Here is a 19,483-nt window from a genome sequence, read left to right as displayed (position 1 = left end):
ACTTAGGATGATGGGAAAGAGGCTTTGGGAGATAATGTGATGCCTTGGTAAAAATCTCAGCACTTATGTGAACACCTGGATGGATATCTCAAATCCCAAACACTTCTCTGTGGTTCAGTCTACAACTCTAATGTACAAGGCATGGGTCACAATCTGCTAGTTTTCCCCTACACTTAGAGTGGTCTGAAGCACTGTGAAAGGTGGTTCCACAGCTTTGCCCCAACCCTGCCTAGGAGGCTGGGTTAGCCCACAGTTTTTCCTGATCTTCCACAGGGTTCTGAATCTGTGGTGATCTTGGGTTTCAAGAAAAGATTTGAAACAGACTTGGGATTGCAGATTCCTTGCATATTTCCTGCACTGCACTCAGTGCTGCACACCTCAGAGCTGGCCAGCGCTGTTGCACAAAATCAGGCACAGGCTCACTCCTACCTCATACGAGTGATACACCCAACATCGCACTAAAGCTTCTCTACACAGCAGCACATCCCAGAATCTGATGAGTGTGGACCACCTGTACTTGCCCCAGTGCTCTGGTTTCCAGGGACTCTTGGGTTGAGCATTCTGTAACTCAACTGCCAATTCAGCAAGCTACCGTTCTTGCTTCTTCACCTCACTCATTCTCCCACCAATAAAACATTCATTAAGCACCTACTATCCACCAATCTAAGCTCTGAAAACAGTCTAGGAACAGGGGCAAGTTCAGGGACCAAGTGGCCAGCCAGTTCACGAACTCGAGGGGATTGTAACTTCTAACAGCTTGAGAATTGTCTGAAAGTGTTTAAGTCCCACAGTAGTCACAAGTAACCCCTAAGATTGTTTATTTTATCATTTTGCAGATCAGAAAAGGGAGACCCAGAGAGGAGGTGTGTCCTGGCTGCGGTCTCCTGAGCAGCCAGGCCCACGGCTCTCTCAACTTTTGGGCCATTATTTCTGCTCTGTGCAGCTGCCACCTTGGGTGCTGAGTATGAGCTTTAAGGTTCTGACCTGATTCTTTTGGGCAATCTTTTGTCCCTTTTTCCAGCGGAGAACTGGTGTCAGAGGCGGCAGTTCCCTCTCCTCCTCTGCAGTCACATGCTCACTGAGGCTGTAGGCTGCTTCAAACACGATCGGGCTGATGACGTCCTGCACCCTCCGCTGAAACAATAAACAAATACGCGCATTAACTACTAATCCTGGCTGACAGTCGAAGAGCATTTCACAGTTTACAAAGACCTTCTACATGAATTGCCTCATATGATCCTCACAATCACCCTTGTGAGGTAGGGTTTTATGACTTTCATATTTTAAATGAGGTAATTGAGGCCTAGGGCAGCTAGTGTTTTGTCCAAGGTCATTCTGTTGATGGGTGGGGGCTCTCCTTCTCTACCTTGCATGGTGCTAAATCATCTTCTCTTGAGCATATGGAAGACATTACTTTACTCATCCTCCAAATATTCTTAGAAACCAGTTGGCAAATGGGAGAACATCTGTGCTCACTCTGCTAACCCTTTGCATTCAGTGTTTTGATGACCACATCTCTTTTGCATTGAGATAAATATGGATTTTGTGTTAGGGCAGGGAATCCAAAGACTGAGTGGCCCAGCGTCATCCCAGAATTAGACATCAGTGGAGGCAAGGGTGAAATTCTGACTCCTGGCCCTGTGTTCTTTCCTTTGGAATCCAAGAATCTCAAGCTCCAAGGGAAGAGTAGATTGACAGTCACGATGGGAAAGGAAGGCAGGAGAGCAAACATGCCCTGAACATATGAGATGCCAGGTACTGTGCTAGGTGCTGCAGGGAGATGAGAAACATACCCACGCCCTGTGAGTGAAGGCTTGTTATCCTCCATTATACAGAAAAGGAAAGGGGAAATGCAAGGCTCAGTTCCCCAGGGCACATGGCTGGTAAAGATTTTCAGTCACATCTGTTCAGCCCTGGAGCTCTTGGCTTTTCTGCACACAGCGTCACTGCCTCCTGGGGACTCTGGCCCCCACAATCTCACAAGTTAGAGTTAGATGCAGGAGTAAAGCTGGTAGGTGGTCCCACATTCTGAGACAGTGAGCTCGGCGGGGGTGCGTGTGGGCTGCTCCAAGGACTTCCAAGTGGAGCAGGGCAAGTCTGAGACGTGTCAAAGGAAAATGGCACAAACAGCCGAGTCCCTGGGGAGACAGGAGAGTGGCAGCAGGGAAGAATGAGAAGAGAAGCTGGGCGGGCAGGCTGAGGCCAACCTCAGGGCCACAAGTGCAGAGATGAGGACTTCATACTACTCTCTGTGTGAAGTTTGGGGGCGTTTGGAGCAGAGTAGCACTGTGTTCAAAGAAGTAGAGGTTCTAAAGGCCCCAGGAGGCACACGGGGAGGAATTTGCTCCCACCCCTCCCCAACACCCAGCCCCCTTCCCCAGAGGCAGATGTGCCTGCCAGTTTGGGGGTACTTAGGTATCCATCCAGCCCAAGCATCTGCAGCACATGGTGGCATCTCATGCTGCACTTTGCTTTAGTCACTTAGCATATATTCTGGAAATTGTCTATGTCAGGAACACCTTCTTTTTGATGACATACAGCATGTCACTATATGGATGTCCTTGCTGCCCAATGTTTGGGCTCAAAGCTACCTGAACAAGCAAATGGGGAGCAGCCCATCCACAAACTGTAGCAGCATTCACCCAGATTGGTCCTATGAACCTCAGTTCCCTAGGACTGGGGTAAATAAGAGTCTGAAATTAAATAGACTGCATGGGACACCAAGTTAAACAAAGTTAAAGAGGATTTTATTCTGTTTTGTTTGTTGTTTCCGTTTTCACTGCCATTGCCTCCAAGAAGTAAGTGGTGGTAGTCCAAGGGGAACGGGACCACAGAAGCTTGTGTTTCTTCAGAGTTCCTCGGGGCTGCGGGGGAAGAGGAGGTAAGTAGAATGCATGCAGAGACACTGGAGGGCAGATTGGAAATCTCCCGCAGCAGCCCCAGAGAGGAGATGGCCATGATGAAGTGGAGTGGCAAGGGCAAGAGAGGCAGATATGGCCATGCCTGTGGCTGCTGAGCTGTGAGGCATGGGAGACCAGGCAAAGGGGACAGATGACTCCCGGGGTGGGAGCCCGAGTGACTGGCAGATGATTTTTACTGGTGTTCAGGAAAGCATTCAGCTGGGAATAGATTCAATCATTCAGCATAAATAAAACACAGGACTTCTCCAAGAGAGTGATAGGGGAGCCTCTGGACAAATTGTTTCCAGAAAACGCCTCTTGAACTCCAGATATCAGGGCAGACCTTTGATACTCATGTCCCTCTGGGAGCAAAGCACACAACCCCAGGATCCAGATCCTCCCTGCCCGCTGACTCTGCTAACCAGAATTTGAAGACTGCCAGCGGTGTGGAGAAGGATGAATGAATGCAATCTTTATGTGTTTAAAAATAAATTCTTCAGTGTTTCCCTAAGGCTGACTATCTTAAGGTTTTGCATTTAAATCCTTAATGATGAAATAAGTCCGTTATGATGTTGTTATTCTAGGGGAGGAGGTGAAGATGGGGGTAGGGAAACAGAAGTCATTTACTATTTCCTGGCTACCAAATGTGTTCCAGAGACTGGGCCAACCTCTTCACAGACACTGTCTTTCTTAATCCTTACAATACCTGAGCTGGCAGATTATTGACCCCCACCTCCACTTTTTTTTTTGAGACAGAGTCTTGCTCTGTTTCCCAGAAGTGGGACAATCATAGCTCACTGCAGCCTTGAACTCTTAAGCTCAAGCAATCTTCCTGCCTCAGCCTCCTGAGTAGCTGGGACTACAGTTGGATACTACCATGCCTGGCTAACTTTCATTATTTTCTTTCTTTTATTTATCTTTTATTTTGTAGAGATGGGGTCTCACTATGTTGCCCAAGGTGGTCTTGAACTCCTGGCCTCAAGTGATTCTTCTGCCTCATCCTCCCAAAGTGCTGGGATTAAAAGTGTGAGCCACAGCACCAGCCATTGCCCCCATTTTATAAACAAGATCACAGAGGTGCAGAAGCTCAAATAAATGTCCCTCCATCCCAAAGCTAGCAAGTGAAACCAGAAGCAAAACTACTTTTCTTGCTGTCCATAAAATACTATTTTAAAACCACCCCAACTACATCAGGTTCTGACATCATCCTTAAAAATTACTTGTTTACATAACAGCATATAGGGTGAGGGGAAAAATGTTTCACACACAAGGATGAATGTGAATAAGTGACAAATAATTAAGAAATAGGGGCTTGAAGTAAGGGCTGTTTCTAAATGCAGCCATTCAAGCCATGGTGGCTGAGGAGGGAAACCTGAGTCGTGGCATATCTTATTTTGGATGAGTAATGCATTTGGACATGTAGGGGTGCGAATGCTGCTTCCTGGCAATGGCTGCCGGAACCTATTTTAATTAAGAAGTCTGAAAAGCAGCTTCTTATTACATGTCCCAGTAGCTCTGGGCAGAAGGGACCCAAACCACACTGAGGCATGGGTGGAGGCAGAGGAGGGTGCAGCAATTAGAAACAGGCCAACACCCCCAAAAGGACAGCCCCTTCTTCCCACACTGGGCCTGTTTTATCTGAGCTGCAAAGGAAAAGTAGCAGCACCATTTAGCGGTTTCCTTTTCATTTTTGGATATGCAGCTTCCCTGAGCTCAGCACTGCAATTAAGCAGAGAAACTCCTTAGGATGGAGAAAGAGGCTTAGGGCTCTGGCACAGACCATAGTGGCTGAAATTTTACTGCTTAAAAAAAAATAACGCTACAAACTGGAAATTCTAAAATTGAAGCTTCTGCAGTTCTAAAGCATCTAATAAAGTGTCATTCTGACAGACTAAAAGGCAAGAATCTACCTTTTCCTGCTAAAAATCTATGGGAGTCTCCTGTCTCTGAAAACTGAAGGAGTCCCCACAGAGGAGAACACCCAGGCTGGTGGCAGAATTTGCAGCAGCTGAGGTTTTATAGGGAACTTAACATATGCTCCATCTGAAATTTATTGGGTGCTTACTTTATGCCAGGCAATGTGCTGGGCCACAGGGAAACAGAGATGAAAGACCTTCAGGGAATAATGAGTCTCAGGGGAAACAGACAAGAGATGACAACGCAGTGCAACACATACCAGGAGAGGGGAGGCTTTGGGGACCCAAAAGTTCAGACTGAGGGCTGGCAGGCTTCCCAGAGGAAATGCCCCTGGGCACAGTCAAAAGACAGTAGGACATCAGGCAGAGAGCAGGGGCAAGGCAGGGGTGGTATAGCTGCATGGAGAGGGCATGGGCTGTCCAGCGGACTGCATTTGACTCCCAAAGGTGGGAAGTCAAGTTGATAGGCAGCAATAGGGTAGAGAAGATTCATGCAGAACCAGATCTCAGGGGACTTTGCAGGTTATGTGATCTTAAAAGCTAGGGAGAGCTGGGAAGGGGGTAGCATGATCCTAGAGGCTGTTATAGAAAAGTCCCTCTTGGCTGGGCATGGTGGCTCACGTCTGTAATACCAGCACCTTAAGAGGCTGAGGAAGGCGGATGACCTGAGGTCAGAAGTTTGAGACCAGCCTGGCCAACATGGTGAAACCCCATCTCTACTAAAAATACAAAAATTAGCCGGGCGTGGTGGAGCACGCCTATAATGCCAGCTACTCAGGAGGCTGAGGCAGGAGAATTGCTTGAACCCAGGAGGCGGAGGTTGCAGTGAACCGAGATCACACTACTGCACTCCAGCCTGGGTGACAGAGCAAGACTCTGTCTCAAAAATAAATAAATAAAATAAATAAAAATCCCTCTGACAGGGGCAGGGAGGCCAACATGGAGGCAGCAGGAGGCTGTGTTCTAGAAAGGTCCCTGTAGCTGCCGTGTGGCAGTGGACTGATGGGTGCAGGACTGGGGAGAAACAGGCTAAGGAGGAGGCTGCCACATGGGTTTAGTGGAAAGAGAGTAAGGGCTTGCACCAGGACCCAGCAGCAGAGATGGAGAAGAGGGGACCCCATCTGCCTAGCCAAAGGAAGACACGCATTTCAATTCGGGAGAAATATCTGAGTGACTTGATTCCCACCCTCACTCTATGACCCGAAGAAAGCTGGACCTGGGAACCCTGGCACCCCTAACTGGCCACCTGACCTAGAAGCCTACCTAATTGCTGCTTGTCTCCATTAAAAAAAAAAAAAAAAAAAAAAATGGTTTTTTTCTTCCTTAGCTAACCAGCAGCTGCCGGGGTAAATTAAAGGAAAACAGGAAGGGTTGGCCCCACTTTAAATTTGTAAATAAAGCAGAAGGTCAGCAAATAAGCAGTTAGCATTAAGCCAGATAATTAGTTTAGGGAAAATCTTCTAAGTGTTTTTAAAAGAGGATTCACCAAACATGTGATCTTTTTATCCCCTCCATCCTCCATCCTTTCTTACTATTTCTCTGCATCCAACCCTACTTTCACCTATGATAATCTTGTAGACACTCCTAGAAATGAGAAATCTTCAAAAGTGGGATGCCTTTTCCTTTACCTCTATACTCATAATAAATAAGATCACAGTTTAAATGTTATAAGCTACTTTAAAATTTTCATCAGCTTGAAGACTCTTTTAAAAGAAAACAGGATTTTGCATTTCCAGTAATGATAGAGTAACTTACTGAAACCATCCTCCCACGGACAACTCGAAAAGCTGGACACACACACACACACACACAGACACACACACACCCCTGTTTAAAATTATCATGGAACTTATGTTTGAAATGCCAGGTTCATTTAAAAAAATTAAAAATATATAAAGTTATCAGGGAACTAACTATCAAGACAGCCAGGACTTCAGAGTATAGGGTCCCAAAGAGAAGGAAAGAATGTGGAGGTAACCCCAACATTTATGGGCACTTTTCCCTTGAGGTGTTTCCAGATCTGTAAGCAGTGTGGGATGAGAAGCTATGAAACTGAAAGTGAAGCAGTGGCTAAAAAGCTAAGTTCTTGAGTTTCTAAGCTGAATTTCTGGAAGTCTTATGACTCTGTGAAGACAAAACTTAAGAGCTCAGGGCTAATAAGGCAATGAGGACTTGAGGGGCCAAAATCCCAAACAGAAAGAAGTATATTGAGGTATGTTTACTGTACGCCACAATTGTCCTCAAGGCATCTGCCAATTCTACAGCAGCACGGGGCTGTGAGACTAAGAAACCAGGCAGAGGACAGTGGTTAAGGTGCTGAGAAGACTAGACATATTTTACCGGAGATTGAACACAGCAGAAAAGACGACCAGTGACCCAGAAGTTGTTTGCTTTTTAATTTATAGGATTGTGAATGAAATCACACTTGGCCTCAGTGTATTCTCTCAATAGGAAATATCCAGATCAAAGCATGGAGAGGAAAAAGGAAGGAAAATTCAGAAATGTTAAACATAACAGACATACAGGACACAGTGCAAGGTATAACATATCTGTAATCAGATAATAAATAATATTTATAATTATAAAATATACCTTGTATAATGACTGACATACTGTAGGCAAGCAATAAATGGTGATCACTACCATTTTTAACGCAATTTTTTTTTGACAGAGTTTCACTCTTGTTGCCCAGGCTGGAGTGCAGTGGCGCAATCTCAGCTCATTGCAATCTCTGCCTCCCAGGTTCAAGTGATTCTCCTGCCCCAGCCTCCAGAGTAGCTGGGAATTCAGGCACACACTACCACGCCCAGCTAATTTTTTGTATTTTTAGTAGAGACGGGGTTTTCACCATGTTGGCCAGGCTGATCTCAAACTCCTAACCTCAGGTGATCTACCCGCCTTGGCCTCCCAAAATGCTGGGATTGCAGATATAAGCCACTGCGCCCGGCCTTTAATACAATTTTTTAAATGGCAACTATGATATTAAAATCTATAAAAAGCTCCCTATTATGAAATAAATCCTTATTATAAACTGTACCTGTAGCAAGAACCTATTTCCCAGAGAATAAACTGAGGCCAAGTGTAGTTTCATTTACAATCCTATAAATTAAAAAGTAAACAAGACTGGGCGCGGTGGCTCACACCTGTAATCCCAGCACTTTGGGAGGCCGAGGCAGGTGGATCATGAGGTCAGAAGATCGAGACCATCCTGGCTAACACGGTGAAACCCTGTCTCTACTAAAAAATACAAAAAAATTAGCCAGGCCTGGTGGCGGGCACCTGTAGTCCCAGCTGCTTGGGAGGCTGAGGCAGGAGAATGGTGTGAACCTGGGAGGTGGAGCTTGCAGTGAGCCGGAAAAAAAAAAAAAGTAAACAAACAAAAATTTAAATTAAAGCCAAAGAAGAAAATTCTAAAATAATTTTAAACAAAACTTTATGACAAGCACAGCTGACTACAACAGTCTTCTAAGACAGAACTTCAACCAGAAAGGAAGAGACAATGCTTGAACTGTTTGAACTAGTTCAGTTATAAATACTGACTTGACAGAGCTCCAAAAACCAGCTGAATTCAAAGAACTCCAGAAATTCTGTCATGAGAGCAGGAAATAAGTGGTGAGAAAATCAGTGTGTCTTGTTTCTGAAAATTTCTCAATCAGATTAGAGATTTTAATATGACTACATATTAGTTTATAAGCAATTGCACATATAGTAATAGATATCATCATTAGTCTGAAATGTATAACCCTTTGGCAAGCATCAGTGCTCAGGAGGGTCAAGAAAGCACCAATTACTCTTCAATTAACATATTTGCACAAATTATTCATCTATGAAAATCACATAACCCCACTGATGCTTTTTTCTCTTCAAAGGTAAAACAATATGTAGCTGGATATTTGGGAATGGTTTGATTTTGCATTGAAAAGTCTGTGTGTGTGTCGGGGGCCAGGGTGGTAACTGTGGCTGTAGGAACTGGATCTCAGCTCTGTCTTGAGCTCCCTGGGTCTCCTGGACAATACTGAACATGCTCTTGTCCAAAAGTGTGGAATATAGCAGCAGTGGCCAGGTACCGGCATCCAGGCAGGGCCAGGGATGGCAGGTATGTGGGTATGGGGGAACAATGAAAGAGTGCATGGACATTTTGTTAATTCTCTGGAGGAACCTCAATTGGTGTATTAGTCTGTTCTCATGCTGCTGATAAAGACATACCCAAAACTGGGTAATTTATAAAGTAAAAGAGGTTTAACGGACTCACAGTTCCATATGGCTGGGGAGGCCTCACAACCATGGTGGAAGGCAAAAGGCACATCTTACATGGCAGCAGACAAGAGAGAATGAGAGCCAAGTGAAAGGAGTTTCCCCTTATAAAAGCATCAGACCTCATGAGACTTATTCACTACCACAACAACAGTATGGGGAAAATCACCCCCATGATTCAATTATCTCCCACCAGGTCTTTCCCACAGCATGTGGGAATTATAAGAGCTAAAATTCAAGATGAGATTTGGGTGGGGACACAGCCAAACCATATAATTTGCCTTCTGCCAACACTTGGTTGCTGTGTGCCTTATGCCTGGCATCATGAGGCACAGGGAAGCTGAGAAGAGAAAAATAGGAGGAGTGTGAGCAAAAAACTGTGGTGCAGAGAAGAAGGTGCCCTTACAAGAATGGTGGCAACCCAATGAGGGAAGAATAGCTTCTGACTCAGAGTGGGTAGAAGTGCAAGTGTCAAGAATCCTTGGAGAGGGGTGACCCTGGGAGTTCCTCAGGCTGATGGGGCACCTTCTCAGTTGGTGAAGATACTATGGAGGTCTAATAAACACTAGATATCTGAGGAAGAGAGGTGACAGGACCAGGCAAAGCGACGACTTTGATGTCAGCCAGTTCAAGGTCAGAGGGGGTCCAAGCTCCATTTCTTGCAAACTGCAACCTTGGCCACTTTACTCACTCTCTCTAAGCTTGTTTTCTCAGATGTAAAATGGGATGACAGAATCAACCTTGCATGCTTGTTGTGAAGATTAGAGAAACGGATGTCAAGCACCTTGGAGAGCTCCTGACACTCTAAAAAAGCCAGTTGCCCCTACAACACCATCACCACCGCCACCTGAGAAAGGTCTGTGGGGCAAGATCACAGGGGAGGGGCAGGGAGGGACTATGGACAGGGAAGGAGAGCAGGCTGGAACCAGGTCACGGGACCTCAGTGCCCTAGCCGCTACAGGCATTGCTTATGCCCACAACTTTCTCAGGAGAACTGCCCTTGGGTGACAGGAGCCATCTCCTCCAGCGAAGCCTGCAAGTGATGCCCTGTGACAGGCAGAATCCTAAAATGATGCCAGTGACCCACGCCCCTGTATAATCCTCTCCCTTTGAGGGTAGGAAGGACTGGACATATGATAGTTCTCACTCCTGTGATGTTACATTAAATGGCAAAGGTGAGGGGAGTTTGCAGATGTAGTTAAAGTTCTGAATCAGCTCAATTGAGTGAATCAGGAAGAATGGCGTGAATTGGCCTACTCAAGTGACCCCTTTCACAGGGAGGAATAGCTTCTGACCCAGAGTGGGTTGGAGTGCAAGTGTCAAGAATCCTTGGAGAGCAGTGAGCTAAGAGACTGGAAGGCTGAGCTAAGAGACTGTAAGGCTGAGCTAAGAGACTAGAAGCAGCGAAAAGAGTCTTCTGCTAGTCTTGAAGAAGCAAGTCACCGTGGGCTCCACAGCGGCAGGAGTGAATTCCACCAACGGCCCTGAGAGCCCGGAGCAAGACCCCAAGCCGCATAAAAGATCTGGCTGGCACCTTGAGTACAGCCTTGTGAAACGCTAAGCAGGCCATGCTCAGACTCCTAACTGATAGAAACTGTGAGATAGTAACTTTATGCTGTTTTAAGCTGCTAAATTTGTAATTTTTGAAGTGGCCTAGAAAACTAATACCTGCCCCATTCCCTGGCTGGCAGATGCAGCAGGATAACACCCCATCCCCCTTGCTGCTGGGTGGGATAAGCTCTGCTCCAGAGCTTCTGCACGGGATCAGGCTGAGGCTAGACTTTTCCTGAGACCACATCCTTACTCAACATTTTTTCCCTGTCCGTTTCTGTTTTCCTCACTTCTGAGAGCACTCCCCCAATAAATCTCTGGCAAAAATCCCCATCTCAGATTCTGCTTCTGAAATACAAGATACCATGTAATAAATTCCATACTTAATTTGTGGGCTTAAAATTCCTAAAGAGGTGAGAAGAGCTAGATACAGTGCTAGGGTCACCCTAGCACTCCAGGGTGATGTGGACCAGGCAGATCCATATCAGTAGTGGAGAGGCATGGGGAGTTACATGCAGAGTCTCATTTTGACACTTCCTTGCCATTAAGTTCAACTTGGAGTTTTACTTTGTCCTTTTAAAATTTATTCTTAAAAATAACAGCGAAGACGGCCAAATAGGAACAGCTCCAGTCTACTGCTCCCAGCATGAGCGACGCAGAAGATGGGTGATTTCTGCATTTCCAACTGAGGTACTGGGTTCACATCACTGGGGAGTGTCAGACAGTGGGTGCAGGACAGTGGGTGCAGCACACTGAGCGTGAGCCGAAGCAGGGCGAGGCATCACCTCACCTGGGAAGCGCAAGGGGTCAGGGCATTCCCTTTTCTAGTCAAATAAACGGGTGACAGACGGCACCTGGAAAATCAGGTCACTCCTACCCTAATACTGCGCTTTTCCAACGGTCTTAGCAAACGGCACACGAGGAGATTATATCCCGTGCCTAGCTCGGAGAGTCCTACGCCCACGGAGCCTTGCTCATTGCTAGCACAGCAGTCTGAGATCAAACAGCAAGGCAGCAGCAAGGCTGGGGGAGGGGCGCCCACCATCGCCAAGGCTTGAGTAGGTAAACAAAGTGGCTGAGAAGCTCGAACTGAGTGGAGCCTACCACAGCTCAAGGAGGTCTGCCTGCCTCTGGAGACTCCACCTCTGGGGGTAGGCGATAGCCAAACAAAAGGCAGCAGAAACCTCTGCAGACTTAAATGTCCCTGTCTGACAGCTTTGAAGAGAGTAGTGGTTCTCCCAGCACGCAGCTTGAGATCTGAGAACGGACAGACTGCCTCCTCAAGTGGGTCCCTGGCCCCCGAGTAGCCTAACTGGGAGGCACCCCCGAGTAGGGGCAGACTGACACCTCACACGGCCAGGTACTCCTCTGAGACAAAACTTCCAGAGGAACGATCAGGCAGCTACATTTGCTGTTCACCAATATCCACTGTTCTGCAGCCCGCTGCTGATACTCAGGCAAACAGGGTCTGGAGTGGACCTCCGGCAAACTCCAACAGACCTGCAGCTGAGGGTCCTGACTGTTAGAAGGAAACCTAACAAACAGAAAGGACATCCACACCAAAACCCCATCTGTACATCACCATCATCAAAGACCAAAGGTAGATAAAACCACAAAGATAAGGAAAAAACAGCAGAAAAACTAGAAACTCTAAAAATGAGAGTGCCTCTCCTCCTCCAAAGGAACGCAGCTCCTCACCAGCAACGGAACAAAGCTGGATGGAGAATGACTTTGACAAGTTCAGAGAAGAAGGCTTCAGACGATCAAACTACTCTGAGCTAAAGGAGGAAGTTTGAACCCACGGCAAAGAAGTTAAAAACCTTGAAAAAAATTAGATGAATGGCTAACTAGAATAACCAATGCAGAGAAGTCCTTAAAGGACCTGATGGAGCTGAAAACCATGGCACGAGAACTACGTGACGAATGCACAAGCCTCAGTAGCCAATTCGATCAACTAGAAGAAAGGGTATCAGTGAAGGAAGATCAAATGAATGAAATGAAGCGAGAAGAGAAGTTTAGAGAAAAAAGAATAAAAAGAAACAAACAAAGCCTCCAAGAAATATGGGACTATGTGAAAAGACCAAATCTACGTCTGATTGGTGTACCTGAAAGTGACGGGGAAAATGGAACCAAGTTGGAAAACACTCTGCAGGATATTATCCAGGAGAACTTTCCCAATCTAGCAAGGCAGGCCAACATTCAAAAATTCAGGAAATACAGAGAATGCCACAAAGATACTCCTCGAGAAGAGCAACTCTAAGACACATAATTGTCAGATTCACCAAAGCTGAAATGAAGGAAAAAATGTTAAGGGCAGCCAGAGAGAAAGGTCGGGTTACCCACAAAGGGAAGCCCATCAGACTAACAGTGGATCTCTCAGCAGAAACCCTACAAGCCAGATGGGAGTGGGGGCCAATATTCAACATTCTTAAAGAAAAGAATTTGCAACCCAGAATTTCATATTCAGACAAACTAAGCTTCATAAGTGAAGGAGAAATAAAATCCTTTACAGACAAGCAAATGCTGAGAGATTTTGTCACCACCAGGCCTGCCCTAAAAGAGCTCCTGAAGGAAGCACTAAACATGGAAAGGAACAACCATTACCAGCCACTGCAAAAACATGCCAAATTGTAAAGACCATCAAGGCTAGGAAGAAACTGCATCAACTAACGAGCAAAATAACCAGCTAACATCATAATGACAGGATCAAATTCACACATAACAATATTAACCTTAAATGTAAATGGGCTAAATGCTCCAATTAAAAGACAGACTGGCAAATTGGATAAAGAGTCAAGACCCATCAGTGTGCTGTATTCAGCAGACCCATCTCATGTGCAGAGACACACATAGGCTCAAAATAAAGGGATGGAGGAAGATCTACCAAGCAAATGGAAAACAAAAAATGGCAGGGGTTGCAATCCTAGTCTCTGATAAAACAGACTTTGAACCAACAAAGATCAGAAGAGACAAAGAAGGCCATTACATAATGGTAAAGGGATCAATTCAACAAGAAGAGCTAACTATCCTAAATATATATGCACCCAACACAGGAGCACCCAGATTCATAAAGCAAGCCCTTAGTGACCTACAAAGAGACTCAGACTCCCACACAATATAATGGGAGACTTTAACACCCCACTGTCAACATTAGACAGATCAACGAGACAGAAAGTTAACAAAGATACCCAGGAATTGAACTCAGCTCTGCACCAAGTGGACCTAATAGACAGCTACAGAACTCTCCACCCCAAATCAACAGAATATACATTCTTTTCAGCACCACACCACACCTATTCCAAAATTGACCACATAGTTGGAAGTAAAGCAGTCCTCAGCAAATGTAAAAGAACAGAAATTATAACAAACTGTCTCTCAGACCACAGTGCAATCAAACTAGAACTCAGGATTAAGAAACTCACTCAAAACCGCTCAACTACATGGAAACTGAACAACCTGCTCCTGAGTGACTACTGGGTACATAACAAAATGAAGGCAGAAATAAAGATGTTCTTTGAAACCAACGAGAACAAAGACACAACATACCAGAATCTCTGGGACACATTCAAAGCAGTGTGTAGAGGGAAATTTACAGCACTAAATGCCCACAAGAGAAAGCAGGAAAGATCTAAAATTGACAACCTAACATCACAATTAAAAGAACTAGAGAAGCAAGAGCAAACACATTCAAAAGCTAGCAGAAGGCAAGAAATAACCAAGATCAGAGCAGAACTGAAGGAAACAGAGACACAAAAAAACCGTTCAAAAAATCAATGTATCCAGGAGCTGTTTTTTTGAAAAGATCAACAAAATTGATAGACCGCTAGCAAGACTAATGAAGAAAAGAGAGAAGAATCAAATAGACACAATAAAAAACGATAAAGGGGATATCACCACTGATCCCACAGAAATACAAACTACCATCAGAGAATACTATAAACACCTCTACGCAAATAAACTAGAAAATCTAGAAGAAATGGATACATTCCTCGACACATACACCCTCCCAAGACTAAACCAGGAAGAAGTTGAATCTCTGAATAGACCAATAACAGGCTCTGAAATTGAGGCAACAATTAATAGCTTACCAACCAAAAAACATCCAGGACCAGATGGATTCACAGCCGAATTCTACCAGAGGTACAAGGAGGAGCTGGGACCATTGCTTCTGAAACTATTCCAATCAACAGAAAAAGAGGGAATCCTCCCTAATTCATTTTATGAGGCCAGCATCATCCTGATACCAAAGCCTGGCAGAGACACAACCAAAAAACAGAATTTTAGACCAATATCCCTGATGAACATCGATGTAAAAATCCTCAATAAAATACTGGCAAACCGAATCCAGCAGCACATCAAAAGGCTTATCCACCATGATCAAGTGGGCTTCATCCCTGGGATGCAAGGCTGGTTCAACATACGCAAATCAATAAACATAATCCAGCATATAAACAGAACCAGCAACAAAAACCACATGATTATCTCAATAGATGCAGAAAAGGCCTTTGATAAAATTCAACAATGCTTCATGCTAAAAACTCTCAATGGATTAGGTATTGATGGGACCTATCTCAAAATAACAAGAGCTATCTATGACAAACGCACAGCCAATATCATACTGAATGGGCAAAAACTGGAAGCATTCCCTTTGAAAACTGGCACAACACAGGGATGCCCTCTCCCACCACTCCTATTCAACATAGTGTTGGAAGTTCTGGCCAGGGCAATCAGGCAGGAGAAGGAAATAAAGGGTATTCAATTAGGAAAAGAGGAAGTCAAATTGTCCCTGTTTGCAGATGACATGATTGTATGTCTGGAAAACTCCATCATCTCAGCCCAAAATCTCCTTAAGCTGACAGGCAACTTCAGCAAAGTCTCAGGATACAAAATCAATGTGCAAAAATCACAAGCATTCTTATACACCAATAACAGACAAACAGAGAGCCAAATCATGAGTGAACTCCCATTCACAATTGCTTCAAAGAGAATAAAATACCTAGGAATCCAACTTACAAGGGATGTGAAGGACCTCCTCAAGGAGAACTACAAACCACTGCTCAATGAAATAAAAGAGGATACAAACAAATGGAAGAACATTCCATGCTCATGGGTAGGAAGAATCAATACCGTCAAAATGGCCATACTGCCCAAGGTAATTTATAGATTCAATGCCATCCCCATCAAGCTACCAATGACTTTCTTCACAGAATTGGAAAAAACTACTTTCAAGTTCATATGGAACCAAAAGAGAGCCCGCATCGCCAAGTCAATCCTAAGCCAAAAGAACAAAGCCGGAGGCATCACGCTACCTGACTTCAAACTATACTACAAGGCCACAGTAACCAAAACAGCATGGTACTGGTACCAAAACAGAGATATAGATCAATGGAACAGAACAGAGCCCTCAGAAATAATGCCGCATATCTACAACCATCTGATCTTTGACAAACCTGACAAAAACAAGCAATGGGGAAAGGATTCCCTATTTAATAAATGGTGCTGGGAAAACTGGCTAGCCATATGTAGAAAGCCGAAACTGGATCCCTTCCTTACACCTTATACAAAAATTAATTCAAGATGGATTAAAGACTTAAATGTTAGACCTAAAACCATAAAAACCCTAGAAGAAAACCTAGGCAATACCATTCAGGACATAGGCATGGGCAAGGACTTCATGTCTAAAACACCAAAAGCAATGGCAACAAAAGCCAAAATTGACAAATGGGATCTAAACTAAAGAGCTTCCGCACAGCAAAAGAAACTACCATCAGAGTGAACAGGCAACCTACAGAATGGGAAAAAATTTTTGCAATCTACTCATCTGACAAAGGGCTAATATCCAGAATCTACAATGAACTCAAACAAATTTACAAGAAGAAAACAAACAACCCCATCAACAAGTGGGCAAAGGATATGAACAGACACTTCTCAAAAGAGACATTTATGCAGCCAAAAGACACATGAAAAAATGCTCATCATCAGTGGCCATCAGAGAAATGCAAATCAAAACCACAATGAGATACCATCTCACACCAGTTAGAATGGTGATCATTAAAAAGTCAGGAAACAACAGGTGCTGGAGAGGATGTGGAGAGATAGGAACACTTTTACACTGTTGATGGGATTGTAAACTAGTTCCACCATTGTGGAAGTCAGTGTGGCGATTCCTCACGGATCTAGAACTAGAAATACCATTTGACCCAGCAATCCCATTACTGGGTATATACCCAAAGGATTATAAATCATGCTGCTATAAAGACACATGCACACGTATGTTTATTGTGGCACTATTCACAATAGCAAAGACTTAGAACCAACCCAAATGTCCAACAATGATAGACTGGATTAAGAAAATGTGACACATATACACCATGGAATACTATGCAGCCATAAAAAATGATGACTTCATGTCCTTTGTAGGGACATGGATGAAGCTGAAAACCATCATTCTCAGCAAACTATCGCAAGGACAAAAAACCAAACACCACATGTTCTCACTCATATGTGGGAATTGAACAATGAGAACACATGGGGGGGAACACCACATACTGGGGACTGTTGTGGGGTGGGGGGCTGGGGGAGGGATAGCATTAGGAGATATACTTAATGATAAATGACGAGTTAATGGGTGCAGCACACCAACATGGCACATGAATACATATGTAACAAACCTGCAGGTTGTGCACATGTACCCTAAAACTTAAAGTATAATTAAAAAAAAAAAAAAAAAGAACAGCACAAGGTCTCCACAAATAAGTCTTAAGGCTCAGATCAGCCCCAGGCCTCCTCAGGGTCATGTTTTGCCCCCATTTTTAGAGCCACTCACAAAATATCTTTGTCTGATGTGTGTGAAGCACTGACATTTACAAAAGGCAAAGCTCAGAAAGAAAAGGGCTGGGATTAGGACTATCCACAGATTAGTAATGAGCTCCTCAACTCTGAATTGCTAATTTATTACTGCACATCACATAAATGGTCAACCTCTTTTGGCTTGTTTTACTACTGTCAACCAAAAGCATATCTTAAACCAGAAGTTCTTAACCTAGAAGAGAATTCAGGGCATCTGTGGATTTAGATAGAGGAAAAGAATTTTCCATCTTTTTTTTTTATTAACCTCTAGCTGAAATTTAGCATTTCCTTCCAGTATAAAATGTAGGCATCAAACCACAAAAGTATTAGAAAGACCTGTGACTCTACCGTCAATAGAAATCTGAGATATTACACACTATATTATAGTTGTAGACACCTTGAAATATTGTTTATGCTTAACAGTACTCAAAATGTCTCTAGATCTTCTTATTTCATGCATCAGGAAAAAGCTGGTATATTATTATATCATAAAGTGGTCTTTAAAAATTTTGATAACTCCATTTCAGTATAATTGAATTTCTTTGTAATTCTATGTATTTTATTCTATGTATGTAAAAGCATATTCTGAGAAAGGATCCACGTGCGCTTCCCAACGGCCAAAGGGGTCCACGCACAGAAATGGTTAAGAACTTTTGTCTTACTAGTAATGCCTAATGAGAGAGACCATCCTCTGGTTTTTGAAATGCTTCAAAACTGCAGAAACATTATGTTGTTTCAGTCTTCATAGGTTATGTGAACTCTCTGGTCTCAGCAGTTAAAAATATATCATCCATTACATTTTATGACAGGTTCAGGGCCTGGGCTGAAAATCACCCCAGGGCCCCTGGGGTTTTAAGAATTTGGTCCTGGATAGATGTTTCGGCCAAGGCAGAGCAAAGCTGCTTCAGTGCTCAGAGTTATAGGAAAGCATCTGTTTCCCCGTGTGAGCCCATAGGAAGGGAAGAGCGCAGAGAGTGGGCTCTCTGGGCTCCATGCAGTGTTCTCTGCTTTTACAGAAGAATCCTGACCTTCCCAGGGCAGTCCTGCCACTTCATGAGCCCTGAGAGGGTATCCAGAAAGCTGAGAAGCTTCCCCTAGACCTTAGTGGTGTGTGAAAATCCTGAACCATGACCAAAATGAAGAGTCAAAACACTGACCCCACAAGATTTCCAAGTTACTCAAACCACAGTGGGCCTGTCTTCTCAGCTTGGGGGCTAACTGAACCAGCACAATTACCCTGAATGATTTGCAGTTTAGAGAGTGAAGAAAGTAGTTGCTCCCAAACCTGTAATAAAAAAGGTCATCAAAATTCCAATACTTTCATCAAAACTCATTCTTTCTTATAGTCTTTTCTACTCTCCTTCTTGCCACCCCATTCCTACCGGTTTTAACAAGGTCACTAATGGCCACCATATTGGATCCAAGGGACATTCTCTCTCTGTCCTCATCTTTCTTAACTCCCCCAGGAGATGGCTTGCTCCTCCTGTCCCCACTGCTCCTTATCCTTCTGAGATGACATCTAAAGCAATAAATGGCATTTACTGGCTAACATATTTATCCCCAACCCCCAGAATTAGACTGAACTCTTTGGTGCAGAGGCTACTCACACTCATCTCAGCATGTCCACCCTTTAGCACAGTGCATAGAACAGAAGTGGACATTCACCCAATAGGAAGGCACTGGTGCATTTTGAGACCACCATTCCTAAGAAAGGCAGCTTTATTCAATAGACTAACCCTACACCTACAGTCAATATACATGTATAAACATTTTATTAAATATTTACCTGATGCTTTCTTTTTTTTTGCTCTACCCTTACTTCCTTTCAGTGTTTACATCTCACATCTCTTTACTGTTTTTCTTTTCAGATCTTCCCTCATTTTTAACCTTAGCTATTTTAAGCATCTTTAAGCTCAAAAGAAATGGTATCATACCTATCCACAAAACTTTATTAAAACCACTTAATAAATACCACCTATTACATCTCTTACCTAGAGCATTTGGGTTTACTGG

At 44.0% G+C, this 19,483-nt stretch overlaps 1 protein-coding gene across 6 annotated transcripts in view; it reads right to left on the bottom strand.

Annotated features, from left to right (window-relative positions):
* ITGA9 (integrin subunit alpha 9) overlaps positions 1–19,483 on the bottom strand; it is a 374,600-nt gene that overhangs the window by 196,528 nt on the left and 158,589 nt on the right. For all 6 annotated transcript variants that reach the window (XM_526172.9, XM_054681668.2, XM_054681665.2 and 3 more), the window contains one exon: positions 985–1,134. In XM_526172.9, coding sequence (XP_526172.3) covers positions 985–1,134 — 150 coding nt within the window. The remainder of the gene's footprint in view (positions 1–984; positions 1,135–19,483) is intronic.

This window comes from Pan troglodytes, chromosome 2 (genome assembly GCF_028858775.2).
Source record: "Pan troglodytes isolate AG18354 chromosome 2, NHGRI_mPanTro3-v2.0_pri, whole genome shotgun sequence".
Taxonomy (NCBI): domain Eukaryota; kingdom Metazoa; phylum Chordata; class Mammalia; order Primates; family Hominidae; genus Pan; species Pan troglodytes.
The sequence above is the reverse complement of the archived record's forward strand: the minus strand, read 5'-3'. Positions and strand labels throughout refer to the sequence as shown.